This window comes from Galleria mellonella, unplaced genomic scaffold (assembly GCF_026898425.1).
Source record: "Galleria mellonella isolate WM207_F2 unplaced genomic scaffold, CSIRO_AGI_GalMel_v1 utg117, whole genome shotgun sequence".
Lineage (NCBI taxonomy): Eukaryota > Metazoa > Arthropoda > Insecta > Lepidoptera > Pyralidae > Galleria > Galleria mellonella.
Genome location: NW_026441980.1, coordinates 5,726,577 through 5,744,963, shown reverse-complemented (window position 1 = coordinate 5,744,963; position 18,387 = coordinate 5,726,577). Strand labels below are relative to the sequence as shown.

General features: G+C 32.9%; 1 protein-coding gene across 1 annotated transcript; it reads left to right on the top strand.

Moving 5' to 3' along the window:
• The first annotated feature begins 238 nt into the window (after positions 1 to 238).
• On the top strand, positions 239 to 17,849 carry LOC113511653 (poly [ADP-ribose] polymerase). The gene is made up of 20 exons (XM_026895329.3): positions 239 to 456; positions 2,138 to 2,279; positions 2,681 to 2,847; positions 3,309 to 3,502; positions 3,629 to 3,845; positions 4,792 to 4,897; positions 5,531 to 5,714; positions 6,721 to 6,940; positions 7,622 to 7,726; positions 8,691 to 8,799; positions 9,066 to 9,228; positions 9,683 to 9,839; positions 12,588 to 12,761; positions 13,259 to 13,395; positions 13,868 to 14,004; positions 14,737 to 14,900; positions 15,301 to 15,421; positions 15,586 to 15,745; positions 16,378 to 16,554; positions 17,070 to 17,849. The coding sequence occupies exons 1-20, from the start codon at positions 346 to 348 to the stop codon at positions 17,140 to 17,142; spliced, it is 3,018 nt and encodes a 1,005-aa protein (XP_026751130.1). The 5' UTR covers positions 239 to 345; the 3' UTR covers positions 17,143 to 17,849.
• The last annotated feature ends 538 nt before the right edge of the window (positions 17,850 to 18,387 follow it).

Genomic DNA, 18,387 nt, shown 5'->3' with positions numbered 1-18,387 from the left:
GAGAACAGTTTTTTTTTCTTCTATAGTGGCATTCAATCCGACATTTTCTTTTAAACCTGTTGTCTCTCTAATCTGTGCTTATATTTTTTTTTAGTACGTTTGTTTCGTTGTGGAATAGGCTAAGGTCGGAGACCATGCTGCCTCTGTGCTTATGTACTTAACTGTCATCCTAGGCAGCATGGTTTCCGACCTTAGTCTGTTCCATAACGGAACAAACGTACTGAAAAAAAATTAATTGTCATCTTACTTTAAAAATTTGAAAAAAGACATCTGCGGTCTCTTTATGCCGGTTGTTTATCTATCTCAACAGATTTTTCAGAAATTATTGGACGTAATTTCATTAATATGACTGATTTACCTTATCAAGTTGAATATGCAAAGTCAGGAAGAGCTTCTTGTAAAGGCTGTAAAGAAAAAATTGATCAAGGCTTATTACGCATCGCTAGGATGGTTCAGGTTTGTACGAGATCTTCATCGACCTTGAAAGTATTCATCAAAATAATACACTTTATTCTTTGGCGTATCTATTTACCCGTTTCTCTTAAATTCCCTTAAATTATAATAAATCTCCATTTACTCAGACCGACGTGAATTGTATGTTTGAAACTGAACAAAGACCGGATGAATATGGTTTTGTTTAATGTGTCATAATAGTATGGTAACCGCACCTAACGGTATCACTAGCAAGGCTCCAGTGAAGGATGATACGAGAGAATGAAAAAGCAAGTTTTTTTTATGGGTGATAATGGAATGGTAACCCTACCCGCGCTATTGGTACACACCGGCGGGGCACCAGTGAAGGATGATAGGTGAGGATGAAGCAGGTCAGTTAGCCCATCGTGACGAATTCAACAAAAATTGTTCACTATGTTTTCCAGAGGGAACCACGTGGAGGTCGACCGGATAGGGCATATTGCTAGCAATGGGGCTATCAAATTCCATTGCTAACAACCCCTTTCCCCCCGAAAAGGCAAGTTAGTTAGCCCATTGTGATGAATACACTTGAAATTTAGCATGATGGTTTCCAGGGGTATATGGAGGTCGACCTCTTAAGGTGTATTATTAGCAATGTGACTGGTAATCCATATTACTAACAATTCCTTCCCCCCTCTCCCTGCAATGTTAATATATGCTGACTGGGAACCAGTGAGGTATGATAGATGATGATGAAAGCAAGTCAGTTAACCCACCATGGTGGAAGTTGAAAGGGGATTGTTCCTCTTCTGTGTGGATTGACAGATCTCGTAAACGAAGCCAGTTTTCTCTTATTGTTCTAAACTACATGTTAAGTTGTAACAATAAATATTCCTTCATCATATCAGCCTTTACTGTCCACTGCTGAACATAAGCCTCCCTGTTGGGGGGTGGTTGCCACACTTGGCAGGCAGATTAGCTTAAGGATCGTTTTAAAAACAATGCTGCTGTCCATCGCTCACCCTCCCTTCGTCGCCTCTTATGACGCTCACAGGAAAGGAAGGTGTGGCCTATTCTATGCTGGGACCACACGGCAAAAAATAATTCCTTAACAATGTAAAACTATTTTATATGCAATCAAAATTTGCTCTTTTCTTTGAGCTAGTTTGTGTGAATGGGCTAATTAATAACTTAATGTTATTTAATAATGTAAAAAATTCTTATGTTAATCCAGGATGACTTGAAACTGAAAACTTAACAATAAACTTTATTATAAAACTTTTTTATGAGATCCCTGGAGTAGGACCTAGATTGATTTTGACTTGTTTTGCCAGGCACAGTATACTTCATAGTCAAACATGGTTTTCCAATAAGTGACCTTGGTTAAAGACCTAAAAATGGATTTGTAATAACTTAAAAGATTATAATAATTTTATAATATTCTAACTAAATCTGAAGACATTGACATTATGAAATAACAAAAAATATTTACACCTCTAGGATCCTGTAGGGTCTCACAAGAAAAACAATTACTACTGAATTAAGAATTTATGTGATTCCTTATAACACAAGATATCCTAACTTTGATGATCTCTTTAAGAAACCTTACCTAAAGTTTAAAAAATGGTTTTCTGAGACATTAAATCTACCTTCCTGGCCCACAGTGAACATTAGGGTATAGTACTACATTAAATTCCAATTAATGAAATAAATTGTTTCACAGTCTGCATTTCATGATGGAAAACAACCAAATTGGTATCATGAGGATTGCTTTTTCACAAAACAACGTCCGGCAAGTGTGGATGAAATTTCTAATTTTAATAAATTGAAGAGTTCAGATCAAAAGAAACTTCAGAGTAGGATTGGTATGTCAATGTTTAACTTTTTAATTAATGTTGCTCTTAAATAATGTTATTAGTATTGAACAGAAATATTGTTTATACAATAATATTTGTTTTTGTAGATTTTGTAATGTATAGTATAAATATCTATATAAAATCTATATAATCTATATAATATATATATATATATATATATATATATATATATATATATATATATATATATATATATATATATATATATATATATACAGTCTATTGAACAAAATAAAAAACAGTAAAACTAAATATGTATGTGTATATCTGTAATTTCACAATGATTGGTTGTTATTAAAGTGCCAAGAGGTAACATGCAGTTTTACATTTATAATATTAATAAGAATTGTTTTTTATAGAAATTAGAGGATGCATATTTTTATTTACAGAGGACAATAGTAGTGGTGTAGTTTTACCAAGTGAAGAAACCAAAGGAAAGAAAAGAAAGGCTGGCAAATCATCTGAAGCAGCCAGTGGTGCTGTGAAAGATTTTGCTGTAGAATACTCTAAAAGCAGCAGGGCAACATGCAAACATTGTGAAATAAAGATATGCAAGGTAATATACAAATTTACAATATATATTGTTTGTTCTACCTTGTGGACTTGGGAACTATTCTGTAATTGACATTGTAACAAAGAAATAAAGAAATGCTTTTTAATGTAAATTGCAAGTTAATAGTTGTAATTATTGATTGAAAGTAATTTTGTCATCTCTTCTCTACACATATAAAATAATACAAACTAAAAATGAATGAAACAAACATTGAGGTTAGTTTTGATATATCATTCCGTAAACTTAAATATTACAATTTTGATAATTTAGAAAAACTTATGGTATAGACCATGGAAATGTAAAGTATTTTGGTGCAATTTTACTAAAAATGAACTTTTAATTTTAGAGATAGAAAGTGCTTCAGAATACTTACATGGGTATTAAATTAGTAAAATTTAATACCCACGTATTAAACTGGACTGTTACCAATAAATGGTTATTTTAAATCTATTCTATTGTTACAGGGAGAAGTTCGTATATCCAAAACAGTATTTGATACTGAAATAGGTGCTAAGTATGGAGGGCAGCCACTGTGGCACCATGTGAAATGTTTTGCTGAGGCCCGAAGTGAATTGTTGTACTTTGCAGGGGGAGAGAGTCTTCCAGGTTTTAAGACACTCAAAAAAGAAGATCAGAAAATGATTGCTGATGAAATAAAGTAAGTGAAATTGTATGTATAAACTATTTTTATTCTGTTTAATAGTTGTTTAATATATGTTATAATTAAAATCATAAATATTAATTATAAAAAGACACTGAATTCTAATTAATTTGATCATTTCAGACCATTCAAATCTGATGAAGTGCCAGTTAAAAAGTTAAAAAATGAGCCTAAAGATCCAGAAGAGGTTAAAGCAACAGAGAAAAAACAAAAGTTAATTGACAAACAAAATAAGCTGTATCACAAGTATAAGAATGCTCTGGTTGATATAACAAAGAAAGATTTGCAAGCCATACTGGAGGAGAATTCTCAAGCGTCAGAGGGACTTACCAAAAGCGAGGTATATATATATTTTTTTTTGCATATATTCCTATAACATTCATTTCTATTCTTCTATTAAAAGTAATATTACTTTCATCATATCATCATCATCTGCCTATCTCAATTATATATTTGGGGTTTGACGTAATATGTTTTTCTTTTCCTTTCTTTTTTATTTACAGTCATGTCTGTGTTCACTCCCATTCTGGCCATATCATCTTACATACAGTCCATCTATATCTTTAGATTTTTCTTTGTCTTTATAGCCATCTACATTTATATTTAATCATTATCTTCCTACCCTTATCCCAATTATTATTTGGAGTTGGTGTAATATGTTTTTCTCTTTCATTCGTCACTATTTGCAGTCATTTCTGCATTCACTTCCATTCTAGCCATGTCACCTTTCACACAGTCCATCCATGTCTTTTTAGGTTTTCCTCCACCCTTATAGCCATCCACATACATTCATACTTAATACCTTTTTTAAAACATCTTCCATCCCTGGTCATCAATACTTCACAATTATTCTATCCATTCTATGTATACACTCCTATTAAATTTCTTTATTAATCTTTATTATTATTATATTTTATTTAGAAAAAAGCATAACTTTTTGTAATTTCGTGCTACCAAATACTTTAATTAGGTAATAAATAAAGTATTTATCTGCATTGGTAATTATCAAAGTACCAAAAACCAATGGGTCAACTATAGAACTAGTCTTTACACCATCATCATCACCACATCAGCCGTTATCTGACCACTGCTGAACGTAGTCCTCCCCCATACACTGCTGGTATACCATCATATAAAAGCATATTTTGATTAATGCTTAAAGAAATATTAAATTGTTACACACTCTTCAATTTCATCTTTTTGTATACAAGGCATCCAAAGAATATTATACATGCTTACCACATGTGCATGGTGGTTTAATGTAAACAATATTAATAATTTTACAGTGTGAAGATTCTTTAGCAGACTGTATGGCATTTGGTGCACTTGAGCCTTGTCCAGAATGTAAAAATGGGCAACTTGTGTTGGACACATTTGGTTATAAATGTACAGGTAAATACAATTAATTAATTAATGTACTATATAGATGTAAATTTATAGATTCTTTATGAACAAAATTAAACTGATTCAATAAATTTGACTCAATCCATGTTCTTTTTAACCAAGGATATATTATATTACTAGCTTTTATCCACGACTTCGTTTTTATTACTGGGATGTGTTCTCTGGTAAAGACTAGCCTATAACCTTCTACATCCTATATTGTACGTGTATATCAAATTTCATAGTAATTGGTTAAGCCATTAAAGTGCTAACGGATAACAAACAAACAAACTTACTTTCACATTTATAATACGTAGGTCACACTATAAGTTTTGCGTTACTTAAAAAAACAACATATTATAACCAAAATATTATGTTTATTGCTTTTTAAAATACTCTCCTTTCCATTTTAAACATTTTTTCATGCAATCGAACCATTTTTGCTTGCAATTTCCCGCCAATTTTTTTTTTATTACTAAGAAGGTTGCAACGTTTCAAAAAATATAACATTCAAAATTCAAATAGTTCCAATTACCTAGAAGTGCAAAACTTTTAGTGTGCCCCATGTATTAGGAAGTATTTTTCTATTGTTATAAATGTTATATTATTATTTTGTAAATATGTGGTTATAATTTTTCACAGGACATATAAGTGACTGGACAAAGTGTACATATATGACTCAGAACCCTAAGAGAATACCATTACAGATACCTAGTTTATATAAAAAGAACGCGCCCTTCGACAAATATAAACCGAAGGTGGATAGGCGCGAGTTTAAGTCTGCGCCTCCGCCTGTTACCCTTGTCAATATCAAACCCGAAGCCAGGTACTTCTATTATTGTCTAGTTATACTCACCGAAACAAGGGGGGCTAACAATTATGTTTTGTTGTTAAAAGTTTTTTTAGTACGCAATATATTTTACTATAATAACGAGTGGATTAACATAAGTAAAAGTCCCAGATGATTCCGAAATTAGTCGAACTTTCTCAATTAAAATATACGTAAGTTAATTCGGTCGTTGTTATGTTAAAATAAAAAATAAATATGTTTTGTTCTCGACATGAGATGTTGCGTAGATAGATAGAAAATATTTAAATTTAAAACTCAAAATCGTTTGTCTAAAAGTACTTTTTTTCACAGTTTCTAACATTACAAAATTAATGTGAGAGCTAAAAGAGTTATCAAAATCAGTTCTTAGGCAACGTAATTTGCGTAACGTAGAAAATATACCAATTTTCATGACGATTGGTTGAGTCAATAAGGCACCGAAATATAACAATAAATACAAACAAGTTAACGTTTAAGTTTATTCTAACATTAATAAGGATGTCAATTTTAAACCACCTTCAAAGAGGTTTCCAATTCAACTGTATTTTTTGTATGTATTATTAATGGAAATTTCTCTTTTTTTTACTGTTGGTATCTGCATATCGCATCATCATCTCGGCTCAGGACCGTTCCTTATGGCAGTCTATGGGGACGCGTATGTCCAACAGTGAACTAATAATGGCTAAAGTGATGATGAATCATCATCACTTAATTCATCAGAATATCATATCTGTACAGTAGATAAACTCAGGATCAATATGGTGTTGATGCTCGTTTTGTTTTCATCCGTGACCAAATATACGGTGTTTCAGCTTTTCATCATACTACTTGTATTAATAATTAATCACCTTTCACCTTTTTTTTTTGTAATAGTCTTAAACTATTGAAACGATGTTTAATTTACGGTATACATTTTCTATTGTTTTTTATAATCGCCTAGAAAATGTCCGTGTAACATTTTTTATTATAACTGCAATAAAATAATAAAAATGAAATGTTGCAGTGTCAAAAAAGAAATACGTATCCCACCGCTAAAAAATCTCCAGTTCTTTATTTATGGAAAATTTAAAACGCCGAAAGAGGACTTAAAACACCGTATATTGAAACTTGGCGGGCTTGTGGTCACTAAGCTAACAGAGACAACAGCTGCCGTGGTGTCTTCTAAGAAAGAAATCGAAAAAATGAACGAGAAAATGGAAGAGATAAAAGCTGAAAGTATAGAGGTATGTTACTTATTGTATTTGATACCAAAATCAGTCAAGACAGTTGAAAGAAAATAAAAAAAAAAACAAAAGAGTAAATACGGATTATAATAAATATCTATAATTTTTATAGAGAAAATTGAATACTAAAGATTTCTATGTTTACGCCCACATTTTGCTTCATTCTCTTCTAAACTTTGTCTTATGCATCATAATTTCAGCTGTTAAGCCTTCTCCATAAGGGGAGTTTTCCTATTGCCAGTCGCCGCGCTTGCCAGGCGGGTTGGCAACTGCAGTTAGGCCTTCGGGGATCTTTTAAGAGAGACGCTGCTTCTCATCCCTCAACCTTAAGTTTCCTTAGTCACTGTCTTATGCATACATTACACATAATATTGTTTTGAATGATTTTTTTTTAATTTATTTTATTATTTTAGAGTTTTAACAGACATTAAAAAAAAATTTGAGGATATTTTTTTTTCTAACTACAAAAATTCTGTGCTGCAATACATTTTGTCTTTGGTCTTTTATTTGTTAAATTTCTCTATTCAATACCATCTAGCGGTATCCAAAGTATTACCATAGTAGTGCTGTTATATTAGATGGCGTTATTACTGAAAAATAAGTATGTTACAATTACTTATGTATAGGAAGACAAGATTCCAATTTCAAACATCTAAATGTAAGTCTATCCTTATTTTGCAGGTTATAGACGAATCATTTTTCGATTTAATCGACCCTGAAAATGGTACAGTTAAGGATACTTTACGTCTCATCAAAGAAAACAATATTGCCGATTGGGGTTCTGACGTAAGTTTAATTTTATCTTTATGGTGTATTCCTTCCATCTTACCACCATAGTAATATTATTTGACATATTATTATGATATTTTAAATGCATAACCCTACATTTGGGATGGGACAGGCGGCATGACATTTCAAAAAGTCATTAAAAGATTTACTAATTGATAGTATTTCGTAGTGTAACTACGAAGGTAGTATTTTTTTTTAATGGATGATAATGGAATAGTAGCCCCGCATACGCTAACAATATAAACTGGCGGGGTACCAGTGAGGAATGATAGGTGAGAATAAAAAGGCAGGTCAGTTAGCCCATCGTGATAAATACGCTTGGAATTCAGCACGATGGTTTCCAAGGGGGACCACGTGGAGGTCGACCTGACATGGTATATTGCTAGCAATGGAAATAGTAGTCTGCATTACTAACAAATGTTTGGCATCATCAATTCAATAATTTTAAAATAAAAAGTATTTACTCTATGTATGTAAATAATAATGTCACGGGTTCCATTAATAGTTTTCTAAAGAACTGCAAAAAATGTAGACTCTTATATTATGTGGAATAATTGTAGATTCTTAGGGATTATTTCACGCTTATTTAGCTCCATTTACGTTTCACTGAACGATTTTGGTCCCATTTAGGGACTATTCACACTTATTCAGCTCTATACAGCTTTTGTCCATAGAAAACAACGATTTTGTATGGAGACGTGTACGCATCCATTCAGCTTTCCGCATCTATTCTGCTTTCGCGGCAACTCAATATAAAATGAGCATGAGATAGCATTCGCATGATAAATACACATTTATCCTTATTTTATACTGAGTTGCCGCGGAAGCAGAATAGACGCGAAAAGCTGAATGATTGCGTACACGTCTCCATACAAAATCGTTGTTGTCTATGAACAAAAGCTGAATAGAGCTGAATAAGTGTGAGTAGTCCCTTAATTTTATGTTTATTAAATCTCGACAGCCTGCGACTCGTATTCCTCAAGATGTTATTGATGGGAAATCGATTCCAAAATCTGGTAGTATGTATGTGAAATCTTCAAAATCAACTTCGGTAAAACTGAAAATTCAAGGTATATATTTTTTGTTCAATTTATGCATTAGTAATTATATATTCCAGAACTGTGTTCTCAATTTAAAAGTTATGATCTTTACCTGTTTGGAAGGAATGTTCTTGTAAACGTAATCGATTGGTACAGCAACATGCTGAATTTACATTGACTTTGACATTATAAGTTTGCACTAGGTATTTTTAGTTTATATTTTATAATATTATAATGGTTAAGTAAATTAAAATAGTAAATAATCTTTATATTTAATTTCAACAAATTTATTTTAGATGGAACCGCAGTGGATCCTGATTCAGGTTTAGTAGATTGTGCACATGTGTACAAAGACAGTGATGGCGCTAAATACACTGTCGTCTTGTCCAAGACTGATATAGTTACACAGAAGAACTCGTACTATAAATTGCAGCTGTTGGAAAGCGATAATAAAAACAAGTAATGTATAACTACATTTATTTATTTATAATATATGTATCGAATTAGCAATGAGGAGGTCCTGCTTAGGATTACGGAAAAAAGACAAATTATTAGGACTATTGTGGACAGAAGGGGATAAATGTTGGGACACTTGATACGACACGACGAACTTATGAACATTATAATAGAAGGTAAGATATAAGGAAGGAAGGAAAGAGGAAGACCGAGACATAGTTACATCAGGCAGATCAAGGAAGGAGTTGGTGTCGTGTCGTATCAAGTGGTGAAGAGACTCGCTGAAAATCGTAGTGCGTGGCAAGAGCTCCACCGACAAGAGCGCAGCTCTTAAATAGGATAGATAGATAGATAGAATATATGTATATACATATTTTTGTTGAGCTTTACAGATTTACCAATGCACTTACGAAAAAACAAAATTAGAACATTATAATAATAATATTTATTTTTATAGTTTCTGGGTGTTCCGATCCTGGGGTCGCATCGGCACAACTATCGGCGGTAATAAAGTGCAAAACTTTAAAACGTTGCACGAGGCAAAGAAGGATTTCTGCTTCTATTACTCGGAGAAAACGCAAAATGATTGGGAAGATAGGGACGATTTCGTAAAGGTAAGAATTTGAAGTTATTTATTTATGGTTTGGTTAAATATAACTTAATGATAATTAAGATTGTGTTTCACAAAAAAAGACCTCAATTGGGTCAAAACTAGTTATTTTCATATAAAAACTAAACTACTCAGTTGATTTTGATAAAATGGAACAAATCTGTAAGTATATTCATCCTTATTAATAAAATAATTTTTCAAAATGGTTTACAATTGATGGAGTTACGAGGTAACAAACATAAAAAACAACCAGATTGAGAACCTCCTTCTTTTTGAATTGTTTCTACCGTGAAGTAGTTGTGTTTGCAAAAATTGTACCCGGCCATAGATCGTCGGCGGATGTCTAATAAGTAATACGAATTAAAACTGAATTAATTCATTGAATATTTTGCGCCACATTTTGTTGATTAATAAATTAAGTTTTAAAATGTTTCGATTTGTTACTAAAATTTCATTTAGCGAGTTTTTGTAATAATTTCAACAATGTGAGGAATCAGCTCCCTACCGTGGTTATCCCTAGAGATTACAGTATGGGTTCTTCGAAAAGGGTATAAGGTCAACCGAGGCAAGTGTGACGCAAATTTATTGGTACAATAGTTTTCCTTCAAATAATTCTACTCTGTATTGATAAAATACAAAGACTTTTGTTTTGAAACGTTTATTATTTTATGGTAATTTGTTTAATCAAGCAAATTAACACATATATCTTTCTATTAAGTGAGAAAATATTACAAAACCTATGAGAGTCGAGGACTGTCACACTTGCCCCGAACCTGAGGTAAGTGTAACACTTACTATTTTCTTCGCAGTTTACTCCAGTATTTGTGTTATCTGTCAAAATTTCCGTAAAATTTACTCATGTCAACATATTTTATGATCTGCTGCAATGATATTAATTTCTATTTTTACGAAATAACGGATTTTTTATCCAAATGACGATAGTGTAACAGGAGTCTTACAAAATAGTGATGTCATTAGGTAATTATTTTATCGACAATTTAAGAAAACAGAATATCGATAGTTTAAGAAGGATAAGTGTATAAATTAGGATACGACACAAACCGTAGATATTGTCATGTTTGTATTATATTATTTTTATTAAAACTTTCCTTTTCCTTTTTTTAGATGGCAGTTTTTTTTTGGATTTCCTTTGTTATTTTTTTTACTGGTTTATCGGATGTTGCAGCAAATGCCGAATCAACCGTATCATCGTCAGGTAGCCATGTATTCCAAAGATACGTTCCCTTAAAAATTATAAGCGGTTTTACTTTTTGACCCAAAGCATTGCATGCGAATAACACAGTTGTGTTGTCGTGGCCTGGTGAGCTAATGGTTCTAGTGCCCTGAAAACCTTTGAGCCCAATTATTTTTGATGTTCCAGGATCCTGACAGAAGCTTGTCTCATCGAGATTCCAAATTTGATCGCCTTCTAATCTTTGCTCCTTCACAACTGTTTCAAGTAGGTCGTAAAATTTGTTAGTCAGAAATAGGACTGCTGCTTTTTGTATTGGTATTTCCACCCCTCGAGGTTTTTTAATTGAAAGTTTGTTTCTGTTTTTGAACCCTCTTATCCAATCTTCACGTATCCAATACGTTCGTCGTAACGGAGTATCGATTTCGTTACGGCGAACGTATTGGCCAACTAATGCTCTTACTTCGCGTTGAGTCAAACCAAAGCTATATCTTTCCATGATGTGAAGCATTGACGCAATATTTTTTTCAAACTCTGGTGTAAATACAGTAGGCCTTCCATGCGACTTAGATTTGACACCTCGATGACCTTTTACGTGTGCAATTATAGTGGGTCTAGGGACACCGAAAATTTTTGCAGCTTTATACGCCGTTATACGTTGCTCCTGTACTGCTTTGACAGCCTCCTCCAATATTTCCTGAGAGTATTTGTCGGTAGTTTTTCTAACATAGTTCCTTACGATTTAAAACAAAACAAATAAATTATCATAGAAAGAACGTAAACACAAATAAATTATGTAAATACTATCGATAACCTAATTTCTTTTAAGTCGATTAATAAAAATATCGATATTCTATTTCGAGATGTTCATTACTAGTTATGTTATTCTCATAGAAAATGAGTGGGGTAAGCGTGACACTGTTACACTTGAACATGTTAGTTTTATAGCGAGGTAAGTGTAACTGTAAAGATATTTTAAGGAATAGTGGATTTCAGTTTACAAAGACATATTAAATGTAAAGCCCTAATATTAATTTGTATGACTTACCTTTTATCTTGTCGAAATAACTCGTAAACTTCACACAGTAACTAAAAACAGAATGCTTGAATGGAATGCGATCTGTTGTCAGTTGAGTAGTTAGACAAAATGTTGTCTGTCGATAAAACAGTTGACGTTACGTACGCCATTGTGACACTGTAAGATAGCTTGAAAGTTCCTTTATCGTCCAATACATGACGGTTTGAAGAATATAGTCTATTTACCCTATTATTACCAATTGTTACACTTGCCCCAGTGTCACACTTGCCTCGGTTGACCTTATTAAGGTTTCTTCAGGGTCGGCAACGCGTACATAATGCCCCTAGTGTTGCAGACGTCCGTAGATTATACTGACCGTTTTTCATCAGACGGATTATATGCTTGTTTGTCATCTTTGTGATATAGAAAAAAAACCATTTAACTTTTTTATTATAAGCTATAAATTACATTGACTTTTCTATAATAGGTTACAAGTGTAATCCCTGTTGTAGTTTGTGACATAAATAAACTGGAATTTACAGGTACCCGGATGTTACTACCCTCTAGATGTCGATTATGGAGACAGCGAAGAGACAAATAACAAATCACGCGAAATGACAATCGATAAGAATTCTTCACTACCGATTCCTGTTCAAAAACTTATACAGAGGATATTTGATATGGACGCCATGAAGAAAACGTTATTAGAATTTGAGGTATACTTTTGAAGAAAGCTTTTTAATCCATCAAAATACATTTATCTGGGATTGAAATGCCAAATAAGCTGACGCGCCATCTATAGATATCTAGTCTATAGACTTTAATAATACATTAGCATTAAAAAATGCATTGATTCCCATGGATGAATAACAGTCTTTGTTCATTGCTATTCCTAAAGATCCTTCCTAATATTATGCCTTCATCCCTATAATTTTATGGACATGATTGTCTATTTAAACCGAAACGATGTTGTGAACAACTAATTGGCGGCAAAAACGTATGCGGTAGAATTGCCCATGTAAACGACTTTTGTCCAGAATATTTCGGATAGTTTAATCTGGTCAGTAGGTACTAGACACAAATAATATTTAAGTTAGAGAAAATAGAATCTTAATAGTGCCGCAAAACAGGGAATTTTGATAGAAGATGGAGAGATCTTTGCAGTGGGACATTTGGAATTTATTAAAAATTGTATAATATTTTTTATATACAGTTGGACACCGAGAAAATGCCACTGGGGAAATTGTCCCAAAAACAAATCAAAACAGGATATCAGGTGCTATCAGAATTACTGAAATACATTGAAAAAGGAAAAGTTAGTCAGAATAAAGTGATGGATGCCACTAACAGGTATTGTATATAAACACACATTCTATTTATTTATTTAGCAATTTAAGTATGTTTATACTCTTATTTCTTTCACATTTCTGTATAGGTTTATTATTATTATTTATATATGTAGGTGTGTACAATTACTTATTGTTGTAATATAAATATGGAACAGTATATTTAATTTTAACTAGGTTTTATTAAGTTTTATTTTTAGCTGTACAATTTTTACCCACGAACATTCTATAGCTTTCTTTTAGCTTCTCAAAGGTTGACTGTCAGTGATACCTTAAAGGGTTAAGTTTATATGTACAATAAAGATTTTACAACATAATTTATAGGTATAATAATTAGTACGTTTTTACAAGGAGGTCTTTTAAATTAGACTTGCAGATTGGAGATACATTTCGCATACTTCATATACTAAAAGATGTTTAGTGGATTAATATAATTAATATCGTAACAGCTCTCGTAATTTCATATTAATTGACAGATTCTTCACACTTATACCTCACGACTTTGGAATGAATAATGCACCGTTGCTGGACAACACCGATATTATAAAGTCCAAATGTGAAATGTTGGATAATATGTTGGAAATAGAAATAGCTTATAGTATGCTGAGCGCAGGTACACAATGTAGACTTTTAAACAATATCTGGTTAGTTTATTAGAATTATTTTGTTTAATTCCGCTAACTAGCGTGCGTTCTATGTGCGTGTGACTGCCAACATTTGAGAATTGACTACTATTAATAGAGCCTTTACGATCTTTCCCGTTAGTCATTTACCTCTGACTGTTATTTAGTCGACACATGTTGCAATATTGAATTAAACAATAATTCAAATCAACTAACCAATGATATGTACTTACGTAAATTAATTTTTCATTTTTTTTCATAATTAATTAAATAATTAAAATATTGTAATAATTACAAGACTGCCCACGCGAATTGCCATAAAAGTAATCTATGAGTAAATCATATGACTAGTCCATCTAAGTACCAAATTTCATTCTAATTTTTTAAAGTCGACATGCTCCATCTTGAACTACGTTATCGATATACGACTCGATATCGTATATATGACTTAGAATGGCAAACAAGCTGACGGCCCACCTGATGGAAAGTGGTAACCGTCGCCTATAGACATGAGCAGTACCATGGACATAACAGAGTATACCGTTTCGCCCATGATACCTCCTATGCGTTGCCATTCCTGAGGACTTAGGTGTTATTTCTCTGTACCCGGAAAATTCTCTGTCACTAGACTTTTAGATTGTCAGATAGTAATTTATCCTCTCAGAGATCTGGATAGTGAAATTTGATAGACACATTTGCCTGATGCGGATTATGTTGTTTAGATAAGAACGCAACAGAAGTAAGCCCACTGGAAGGTTGTTACCGTAAACTGAAGACTGAAATAGTACCGTTAGATGTTAACTCTGAGGAATATCAGATGATATCCGAGTACACGAAGAACACACATGCGGCCACTCACTCTTCATATAAATTACAAATTCAGCAGGTCTGTATTAGATCTATCTTAATGTTTTAATAAAAATTCTATGTTGTACGCTAATCTCTGAACACAAACGATTTTAATGAATTTATTGTAATATCTTATTTTGTTTCTACTTGAAAAACAGAATAGGTTTTATCTTGATAAGAAAAAAAATATATCCGGTTGGTGAAGGTTTTTACGCTAAATGGGATATCCTATTTATTTATGTAAACCGTCTTTCGCAACAATTTATGTCTCTGAATTATAGTTATGAAATTATTTATTTTCGACTTGCTTATTTTATTGAAAAAATTAAAAATATTACATTATTATTTTTAAATTTTTACAAAAAATCACATCACCCCTCTTAAGGAGATTATTATTTTCATTATTATTTATTAATATTTCATTATTATATTTATAGGTATTTAAAGTAGTCCGCGAGGGAGAAGATAAAAGATACAAACCATTTAAGAAGTTACATAACCGTCGCTTGCTGTGGCACGGGTCGCGTGTTACCAACTTCGCAGGGATATTGTCTCAAGGTATAACAACAAAGTTAGAATAAACAATTCTTAAAACCATCTCTGTAGTCAAAAGAAAAAACACTATATATTTAAAACAAGAAATTTATTTTAAAACTTTATATTGTATTTTTATTAAATCTTATTATGTCGTAACGGCTATAAATTATTATTATTCTCTGTAGGTCTTCGTATAGCGCCGCCCGAAGCGCCCGTCACCGGCTACATGTTCGGCAAGGGTATTTATTTCGCCGACATGGTGTCCAAATCGGCCAACTACTGCTGCACTAACAAGCAAAATCCTGTTGGAGTTATGCTACTATGTGAAGTTGCTCTTGGAAATATGTAAGTATAATTAGAAAAAGCTGTTTGGACTAGTAATTATTTAGTAGCAAATTAATTTGTATTCATTTTATGATTATTCTTTTTGTTCCAACTTATACCTTTATCTTGTTACACCATATGATCCTACTAATATTGTTTCTCAGTCACGTTTAAATAGCTAAACGGATTTGAATAAAACGGTATCCTAATAATTAGGGATTTATATATACAAAACATCGGAATAAAATGACTTGACTACTATTCTCGTTGATCTATATTTAAAATAATATTCCGTATCGTCAGTAGACCACTTCTTCAACAGGATGCTAACGTTTTTGATTTCACCTGTATGTGTTTGTGTAATACGCATTCTCTTCATACGGTCTTACGACCCATTCAACACATCTTTGATCAGCGATTGTCAGTCGCATGAAAACCTACCAGTATTGTATTGTAAATTGTACTGTAAAATCTTTATTGTACATGATTTACAATTGGGCAAAATGTATTAGTAATAACCGATCTTCCGGATAATGCGATCGACGATATCAAATTGTATGCATTTCGTTGTAGTAGCTTTCCCTTGTGGGTGATAGGCGGCGGTAGTTGCGCTGAATGTGGCGTTGGTTATAAGAGTTACTTCCGATTGTCAGGAAGGAGTGCGACCGCGCGGAGTACGTGACGAAGCTGCCGGCCGACCGCCACTCGGTGTGGGGCCGCGGCCGCACTGAGCCCGACCCGGCACTTGCCCGTACGCTGCCCGACGGCACGCTCGTGCCGCTAGGGCCGCCCATCACTGTCGACCGGAACGTCTCGCTGCTCTATAACGAGTATCCTTTACTACTTAATTTTGAATTAAAGCAACGTTTCAAATTTGCTACTAGTCTTTATACAACATTATATTTGCCAACAGCCGTTTCGCTACTAATCGCTACTACTACTATGTGCTGTCTACTTGGCTTACATTACATGTGTGGTAATAGAGTTAAATACAATGTATTCCAGTTCCTGTTCATTTCTAGCAAAAAAAGAACAGAGAAGAAATATTGAAATATAATCCAATAGCCAAGTGGCCAGGTTAGTATGGTAACCGCAGCCTAGAATTCTCTTTTTTGTGGGTAAGTGATCTATGCAGGGAAAAATATAAGAAGCGATAGCGATATGTGATACTACTTTTTTTTATACAACTTAGAATGGCAAACAAGCTGACGGCCCACCTGATGGAACCGATGGTAACCGTCGCCTATAGTTACTCCATCACCTATTATTGTTTTAATAAGAAATACCCGATAAAGCTGCTTAATATCTAAGTATGCACAAAAATTTCCTTAGCGAACATTTTTAGATACATCGTGTACGACGTGGCACAGGTCAACGTGAAGTACTTAATGGAAATGAAATTCGACTTCAACTACTAATTACATTAATGATTGGTCTACGAAACTAATCATTAAGCTAAGTATATGAATAAGACGTATTCTATTGTGATAGGCATCTAGCCCGTCAACTCTGCACCGCGTAATCTATTGAATGCGCGAGGTTTATCTGCTGGAAAGTCCGGGATGTGGTTGTGCGTGTATGGCGGATGTGAATAATATAAGACGCGCATTTCCAGTAATACACTACATTTTGCAACAGGACTGCCGGACACGTTGTTTACGGTCTATTCTGTTGGTATTATTTGTAACGTATTATGTGCTTTATATGATTATTTAAATTGCGATTATTAAATGAGATTTGGTTCACTCACAGAAGTTGTAATTTTAAAGGAAAAAATCGTTAAAGAATATTGTGTATTTTTCTATTGTTAAAGACTTGAAATTGTACTAAAACATTCTAACTTGTGATATAAGCAATAAAAAGTTGCTGCATTTATATAAGGTACATACGTGTATTACAATTCATATCAATTAGGTCACTGAAGATTGTTTTTTCACTTACATATTTCTATACACATAGAAGTATGTCCCTTTAAATCAGGCCTATTGATTTGAATTGCTACATATTTTTTGTGTTAATGTTTGTGCTGAATAATGTTTCATGTGTTGTATTGTTGATTACTTTATTCATTAAGCATTAAAAATTCGTATGTTTTTTAATTCAAAATAAATGATTTCAAAAAGGTGTTTTTTTTCTTACTCCGTAATTTGTGCCACATAGGCATAACATCCTTAATTCAGTACTAACAGATAAATACTCAACCCGACACATCTTGAGATTTGAAATTTATGAGCGAGAACTTCCGTAGCTTTGATTGATTTTGTTCGTATTCATTTATCTATGCATTATTGGGATAAGAATAGTATCTACGTAGATTCATAACACTTTGTCTTTATTTTTAACAAAGAACACTTTCTTCAGCAGAATTCCTGTTATTTTTTGCATTATTTCCTTCATTTGATCTTTATGTTAAAGATAGCACCCGGGATTCTCTTTTTATAATCATTGGTGTCTTACATATCTGCTATAAGTACAAGTGACGAATCACTTGTACTTATAGCGCAAACGGAATTATCATTCAACATCAATAATTTAAAATTAATGTTACAGGTCTGAATGTGTAAACAAAATGAATTATTGCTTAAATTGAACAAAATTTACAAAAAGTAAGTTCCCTAAACTGACCTGCTTTCATCATGACCTATCATCCGTCCCTGGTGCCC